The following is a 7,929-nucleotide window of genomic DNA, read 5'->3' on the forward strand; positions in this document are numbered from 1 at the left end:
GGCAGGAAGTAGGATAGCTGCACCCCCCTGAAGCCTGCAAAAGAGGCTTTGCCAATAGGTTTCTTCACAGCGGCGCTGTTGACATTTTGGGCTGGATAATTCTTTGTTGAGGGGACCGTCCTGTGCATTGTAGGATTTTAGCAGTATCCCTGGCCACTACTCACTAGATGTTGATAGCACATCCTTCCTTACTCCCAGTCGTGAAATAAAAAAATGTCTTCAAACCTTACCAAACGTGCCCTGGGAGGCAAAATCCCTCCTGATTGAGAATCACTGGGTAAAGGGAAGGCTGATAGGCCTCCGTTCCCATAAGGTACAAGAACCGTGCTCTCGAGTTCCACTCAGGAATACTCCAGCTGCGGAAGCCTTAGGGAGGCGGGTCTTATGCAGATAAGCGGCAGATTTGGATGGGAGGCGGGCGGCTCTATGCAGATGAGAGGGCGGTGCTTGCATGTTGATAACTTGGGCACTCTGCCGACGCAGCTGGGAGCCTAGCGGGTCCCGCAGCGGTTCGGACTGAGGTGGCATCCCTCTCCCGCCCCACTTGTCCCTGGATTCCTACGCTCGGAGGACTGTCCTTGACCTTTATCCTCATCCATTTTCCCTCCCTACTCCCTACTCCAGTGCCCCGGGTAACTGATTATCTCCACTCCTGGCGTCCCCAGCGTTTCTCCCCTACTGCCGCAAACCTTGTGACCTCTAGCAGCCCGCCCCCGCGGCCCGATCTTGCCTGGCAGATCCTGTTGCAGCCTTCCCAGTCTTCGCGCTCTCCCGGGGCTCGCCTCACTACGCCGCCGGTTGTCCGCCCTCGGGCTTCCCTGCTCCCTCCTTCTACCCCATTGGAGCCCCTTCCCCCGCCTTTGCTAGCCGGCATGCAGGTGTCTATCGCGTGTACCGAGCAGAATCTTCGCAGCCGGAGCAGTGAGGACCGTCTGTGTGGACTACGGCCCGGCCCCGGGGGCGGTAATGGCGGGCCAGTCGGCGTGGGGCATGGGAATCCTCCCGGGGGTGGAGGGTCCGGCCCTAAAGCCCGAGCTGCACTGGTTCCCCGACCCCCCGCGTCTGCTGGGGCCCTCCGAGAGAGCACTGGCCGAGGCACTGGCATGAAATACAGGTATGCGGGTGGCTGGGCCGCCAACCCCGTCCACTCCCCTTTCATAACCCTCTGAGGCTTCTTGAGATGGCCACCAGGACTCCTACAAACTTCACTAAGAAGGTCCCTGTTGGTTCCATCTCTTCTTTCTATCACCAGCACTCCCTTACTTTGTTCCTCTCTTGGTCTCTGTTGATACCCCTAAGAGAGAATCAAGTTTACTAAGGTTGATTGGGTCCTGTCAGACTGAGGGGACGCCCTTAGCTTCCCTCTTTAGCCTTACAAAGGCCAGGGAGGCACAAATCTCCAATCTGCATGGATCTCCAGGCTGCACTCCCCTACAATGGAGTGTCCTTGGGTTGGCCTCCTGGGAAGAGGAGGGAGGGAAATGGCTTCTCCCTCTGGCCTGCTCAGGGTGCCTGACCCAGATACTACCCCACACCTAACGCAAAGAATCGTCTCCTGCAACCTTTCTAGGGGGAGAAGAGTAGGGCCTGTGGAAAGGATGGATCACATTTTTCCATCTCCATGCTGAGGGGCAAGGTGGGGAAGGTGAACGACTTTATCTCTGAGAACTGGGGGGCCAAGGACTCTCGGACTGGAGCGGGGAAGGGAGGGGAGGAGAAGGGTTCCTGCTTGGAAGTGAGCCAAGATCACTGATCTGACCTGCTTCCTCAGCTGAAGAATCTAATCTCAGTTATGTGGTGGTCCTGATTGAGATACTGAGCTGACACCTGGGTGGAGGTATTAGAAAGAGGAGGGGACTAACAGGTTCAGAGACAGTCTTCACAAGCTGGTAAGAGCAGAGGGAGTGAAGAAAGGGAGAAGGAGAACTAGCCTTTTTTATGATCCACTCTGCTACTCCCCAGGTCTCCTATCTGCCTTTGCTGTAGGCCCATCTGTCCATCTGCCCTGCCTAACCAGGGACCCTTGCCCATCTGAGTGTCCAGATTTGACTTGGTTTACATCTTCTATCCTGGTTTCTGCCCTTTAGTGTAGCATTCTCTGTCTGAGGGTATGTTCACACAATCTCATCACAATTAACCAGCCACACTCCTCCCGCCCCTTCCACTTCCACACATTCCAGAGATGACTCAAAACACAGACAAGACCCCATCCATTAGGAAGACAAACCAGACAGCCATATCTTCAATGTGATAGGAGAGAATGGAAGCATTGGACAGTGGTTCCAGAGGAACAGTCATTTATTGGTTCACTTGTTCTTTCAACAATATTCCCAGGTCCTCTGATATGGGGCTAGCACTTTCCCAATCCTGTAGGCCCACTGATTCTAGTTTCTTTGGACGGAGACACCCTGAGGGCTTCTCAGTTTAGGAGAGGAGCTGGGAGCTGATAATCCAGGTTCCTGATGAGGTTCTACCCCTTTCCTCCTGCTATTGTATCCTGTAGGAACCTAGGAAAGTCTGGTCTCCGGGTATCCTGTCTTGGCCTGGGTGAGTTGGAATGGGAATTAAGGGAATGGGGTATTCTTTCATGGCCTGCCTCCCACAGTTCTTATGTACCTGGTTTCTCTCTTGCAGGTACCTGGGTCACATTTGGTTCTCAGATCTCAGATGAGGTATAAATCATGGGACCTAAAAACAGGGTGGGAAAGGAGGAAGCCAGAAAAAGGAGAACTGGATCTGGATAGGGGTTTGGACCACAAGCATGGGGAATGAGGGATTTGGGGTTAGAGGAGGGGGAAAGGGAAGAAAATGTGGAAACCAGGGCTGAGGTTTGATGGGTTAGAGTGCAGTGAGGGAAGTAAGTGAGGGATGGTAGTTGATCTTCAACTTTTTCTCTCACCTCCCTAGACAGCAGAGGATGTGCTGACAGTAGCCTATGAGCATGGTGTAAACCTGTTTGACACCACTGAAGTCCATGCAGCAGGAAAGTAAGGACTGGGATGAAAGAACTAAGTTCCATTTGGAAGGCTTAGAGAACATCATGGCTTCTGTTCTTCCCTCTAAAAAACCCTGGGAATTCTGAGAACATTAAGTTCCAACCTTTTAACTAATAGGTCCCAAAGCATCATGAGAGTTGTAGTCCCAATATCAGTTCCTCTCCAGCAGAGAAGTCAATTGATAAACTGTGCAAACACATTAAATAAAATCAACAAATATATCCTGGACATGAGTTACATGCAACTATATGTGGATTACAAAGCTAAATTTCCAAACACAGCACCCCACATCACACATCTATGACTTCCCACTGGCAGCAGTGAAAACCTACAGTCATCTACCTTTGCCTCGTCCCCATCTGGCAAACATGTTTCCTCATCTTCAAGACTCAACCCAAATGTCTGCTCCTTCAAGAAGACTTTGTCCTACTTCTCAGTGTCAGACACCTCTCCCCCAATAAGTTCTCAGATCAGTCTATACTGCCTTCTGACACACAATTACTGGTTTATGTAGCCATATTCACTGCTCAGCTCAGAGGCCTTCTTCCATGGAACTTGTCTTTTCTTCCCCCAGGAACTTATGCAGAGCCTAGCACACAAATCTGGCATTGTTTGGGATAGAATCAACATGTTCTCAAAAAGTACACAATCTAAATGGTTAAGCAAAAAAAAAAAAAAACCACTAGGGAGACAGGGAATATTAAATAATGGCAAAACATTTCAGTAATAGTCTACCATGACGATTTAAGACTTATCACAAGTTAGGTCATAATCTACATGCTCAAGAATTGTGTAGCCAATTCTATGAAAGCTGACAAGGACAGACCAAAGACTCTAACAATGAGAGATCATTTTATGGATGAGGCAGAATCCTAGTTGAGTTTTGGAGGATAGGTGGAATTTTGCAGAAGCTCAAAGCAGGTAGAGGGCAACCCAGATGTTGAAGCCAGTGTCTTCCCTGGCTCCACACAGTCTGTCCTCCCCTCAGTCCTATTCAATTTTAGTACCTACTACAGGGCTTGGTACATAATTGATGCACAACAGATATTTGTTGAATAAAAGAATGAAAAGTACATAGCTACACCCCTAATTCCAGGAGCCCCTCTTATTTAGTCCAAGATGGAGCTAAAAGCCCAAACTGGCTCCTGGTCTATGTTCTACTTTACGAGGCATTGGGGGAGAGGAAAAGGTGGAGAGGAGCAGAAGGAATTGATCCACCTTGGAGGGGTCAGTGCATCTGCATTGTCTTTCTTTTAGGGCTGAAAGAACCCTAGGCAACATACTCAAGAGCAAAGGTTGGAGGTAAGACTGTGTTTTGGTGGACTTCTGGGGACATGATTATCCAAAAATCCTTTTCTTGCTAGTTCTTTCATTTTTCTTTTCTAGGAGATCCAGCTATGTGATCACCACCAAGATTTTTTTGGGAGGACAGTAAGTGGCTACCTTACTATGATTGGGAAGACCTACAAAGAATGTATGAAAGTGTATGGGGTGAGGGTGGGCATAACTATCCCAAACTCACTATTCCAGGACTGCACCCTGCCTGTGAGGACCATACAATCCCAATATCATGGCTCCAGGCCAGCCCTGGTCCTCTTTATCACACTTCTTTGACTTACCTCTTCCTACAGGGCAGAAACTGAGCGAGGCTTGAGCCGCAAACACATCATTGAGGGTGAGTTTTAGAGGCTGGGAAGCTGAAGTGGTGGGGTATGGAAAACAGAGAAGGCGGGAACATTCTCTGAAGTTCTGAATTGGAGGATTTGAATAGAGACATAGGTGGCCATGGCAAAGAGATAGGTCTGTATTCTTAGTAAATTGAAGCTGAAGTACCTATCTTCCTGTCTCCCATCTCCCACCTCTAGGCTTGCAAGGATCCCTGGACCGCCTCCAGCTGGGATATGTAGACATTGTCTTTGCCAATCGCTCAGATCCCAACAGTCCTATGGAGGGTAAAAGCAGCACCCCCAAACCTAACAGTCTTTCAACACTAAGCACTCCCTCGAGCCCTAAGGAGGAAGCTGGCCCTTGCTCAGAAGACCTGCCCAGCTCCACCCCTCCTCAGGACTTGGACAGGGAGGGAGGCAAAGAACAGATATGAGCCTCTGCCTCCACAGAGATGCCTGGGGTCTCAGTGGGGCAAGCAGAGGTCTTCAGATCTGGAGCCTTAGATTCCAGGGGTCTGACAGTGAGGCTGTCCCTCTCCTGTGTGCCTAGAAATTGTGCGAGCCATGACCTACGTCATCAACCAGGGCCTGTCCCTATACTGGGGGACATCCCGATGGGGGGCTGCAGAAATCATGGTAAGTATATGACTCTTTCCCCCTGTCCCATATAACTGGTTCCATTTTTCAAATAACTACTCCAAACCTCATTGGCCCTGGGGAGTAGTAGCTCTGACCTCTATCTCTTCCCTACCCCAACCCAGGAAGCCTACTCCATGGCCAGACAGTTCAACCTGATTCCTCCCGTGTGTGAGCAAGCTGAACACCACCTGTTTCAGAGGGAGAAAGTGGAGATGCAACTGCCAGAACTCTACCACAAGATTGGTTTGTAGACCCTCATCCCTACCTTTCCCTAACTGTATCTGTAGCATAGGTCCCCTTACCAACACCCAGTCTTCTTTCTCTTAGGTGTTGGCTCAGTCACCTGGTCCCCGCTGGCCTGTGGCCTCATTACTAGCAAGTATGATGGACGAATCCCAGATACCTGCAGAGGTGCTATCAAGGTGGGGGAGTCAGGATGGCAGAACTGGGCTATCTGAGCTGCTGCGTGTATTGTTGGGGGGTGCGGGGGGGTCTTTTGCTGATTCTTCTTGGCCTCCAGGGCTACCAGTGGCTCAAAGATAAAGTGCAGAATGAGGATGGCAAGAAGCAACAAGCCAAAGTCATGGACCTTCTCCCCATGGCTCACCAGCTGGGGTGCACTGTGGCTCAGCTTGCTATCGGTGAGACACTGCCAGCTCTGGACCCTGCAGGGGCCCTATCTCCTCTTGAGGTGCTCCCAAACCCATCTGCAGACTGATTTCTCCAAAGGCAGGACCCTCTTTTTCAGAGACACCTTTGAAGTCTATGTGCTCACTGTTCCCCATACATTGTCGTTTTTTTTTTTTTTTTTTTTGCTCTTCCGACCTCAGCATGGTGTCTCCGCAATGAGAGTGTCAGCTCGGTCTTGCTGGGGGTGTGCAGTGCAGAGCAGCTGATAGAACACCTGGGCGCTCTACAGGTGAGCTAGAGACTCAGAGCCAGAGCCTATATCTGTCTCTTTTCTCGGGAATCGAGGCCAAGCTGTCCAACCCAACATAGCTCTGTGAAGTTACCCACTACAAAGTCCTCACTTTACAGGTGAGAGGTCCCAGGGCCAAGTGTGAGGCAGGGGCACAGCTGCGAGTCTTTCCTTGCTATTTGGCCCCATTGTGTTTTTTTCCAGGGTTCTCGAACCCCACACTCTTCCTCAATGACTCAGCACGTAACTGCCCTCTGCATCATCCCCCTCTCCTTCAGGTGCTGAGCCAGCTGACCCCGCAGACGGTGACGGAGATAGACAGGCTCCTGGGTAACAAGTCGCATTCCAATAAATAGTCTGTCGAGGACGCAGGGACACAACCCGGAGCCGCTGCACCTTCCCGAAAACTGCTTCCTGGTAACCACCTCTCTCCCTCCTCTGGATCTCTTCCCGCAGCGGCTAGAACCAGGATAGCCCCTCCCACCAACGAGCCCCGGCTTCGAGTAGCGATTCGCATGAGCAAAGCCATATCCTTCCGCAGTAGGGCTTGAGAGAGAAAGTAGTTCGCCCTGCTGTGTCCTTTTAGGCATTGCAAATCCTGGGCATGAGCTACTGGTCATCCGCTCTCTGCCACTTGGTCTTGCTCCCTTCTCTCTTCCCCCTTTTGCTGAGGCCCGGGGGTGGGGCTGGGATGGGGAATGGCTGATGCTGGAAACATGCAGAGTACCTCAAAAGGGGCCCCTGAAATGTCATCAAGGGACAATGATTTAGTGAGTTGTGATGTCATCTGGGATAGGAAATGGGGCCTTTGCATTCATTATTCGGTACAAAGAAAGCCAGGCTGGTTTTGGCAGGAAGTAAATGATAACCTTTGGCAAACCGGGACTCTGCCTCCCAGCCCAGAGATGGAGGGTTGTAAGGGAGGGGACTACAGTGATACAAAGCGCTGGCAAAGGTAGAGGGAAATTCGATAGCAGATGTATAGCGTGGTCTGGCAAAAGTGGTCAGGGAAAACAAAATTGGGCCGCACTTCGCAGGAAATTAGGGTTGTGGGCAGAGACATGGGGCTAACATAAAAAGGGCTGGGGATAGACTTTTGAGCCTTGAGCAGGACTTCTTCCTTGCAGTGGAGGCTGGTGGTTTCCCTCTCGCAATAACCCTAAAGCAATAATGATGACCTCTCCTCTGTAAGACTTCCCAGAGAACTGTAAATAAAATCTCAGTTTGATCCTCACAGTGTCTGAAATTGCATGGGGTTAGGAGGTTAGGGACAGTCTTAGGTGTCTGGCCCTTTTGCCTCCTGCCATTAGAAAGCTTCCAGTACTACCTTTCTCTCCATTGCTCATTCGCCTTGGTGACCCAGGCATCAGGCCCCTACTCACTGCTCTCATCAAAAATCTAGGTACTACGTACCTCAGACCCCAAAGTTCTTCCTTCTTTCAGTCACCACATTGTTTATATCCCAGAGATCTGGCTTCATAATTTGGTTCCTACTCTTTCTATATAAGACTCACCTGTCTGATACTCTTGGTCTTGTATTTTATTTTTAAAGTTATATTAGCCATACTCCCTTGTCTTGTTCTTCTTTTTTCCCTCTAGCCAGGTACGTGCCACGGAACTATCTGAGTGGTTTTCTTGTGGCTGAGCCGAAGAGGATGTTCTGAAGCTGAGGCTTTGCCACTTGGTGGGGAGGTAAAGTGAAGACCAG

At 50.3% G+C, this 7,929-nt stretch overlaps 1 protein-coding gene across 1 annotated transcript; it reads left to right on the forward strand.

Moving 5' to 3' along the window:
* The first annotated feature begins 90 nt into the window (after nucleotides 1-90).
* Nucleotides 91-7,783, forward strand: KCNAB3 (potassium voltage-gated channel subfamily A regulatory beta subunit 3). Its single transcript, XM_053569895.1, has 14 exons — nucleotides 91-1,114; nucleotides 2,504-2,547; nucleotides 2,635-2,672; nucleotides 2,908-2,987; nucleotides 4,254-4,298; nucleotides 4,383-4,427; nucleotides 4,628-4,671; nucleotides 4,862-4,948; nucleotides 5,214-5,299; nucleotides 5,425-5,545; nucleotides 5,630-5,724; nucleotides 5,823-5,943; nucleotides 6,133-6,221; nucleotides 6,500-7,783. The coding sequence occupies exons 1-14, from the start codon at nucleotides 873-875 to the stop codon at nucleotides 6,575-6,577; spliced, it is 1,215 nt and encodes a 404-aa protein (XP_053425870.1). The 5' UTR covers nucleotides 91-872; the 3' UTR covers nucleotides 6,578-7,783.
* Nucleotides 7,784-7,929: the final 146 nt, after the last annotated feature.

The sequence above is a fragment of the Nycticebus coucang genome, chromosome 18, assembly GCF_027406575.1.
Source record: "Nycticebus coucang isolate mNycCou1 chromosome 18, mNycCou1.pri, whole genome shotgun sequence".
Lineage (NCBI taxonomy): Eukaryota > Metazoa > Chordata > Mammalia > Primates > Lorisidae > Nycticebus > Nycticebus coucang.

Excerpts from the sequence above, each read along its gene's own strand:
- KCNAB3 (XM_053569895.1), top strand. The coding sequence starts at position 873 with ATGCAGGTGTCTATCGCGTGTACCGAGCAGAATCTTCGCAGCCGGAGC. Across the intron at positions 4,299-4,382 it reads CTCAAGAGCAAAGGTTGGAG|GAGATCCAGCTATGTGATCA; the intron begins GTAAGACTGTGT and ends TTTCTTTTCTAG. Across the intron at positions 4,949-5,213 it reads TCCCAACAGTCCTATGGAGG|AAATTGTGCGAGCCATGACC; the intron begins GTAAAAGCAGCA and ends CTGTGTGCCTAG.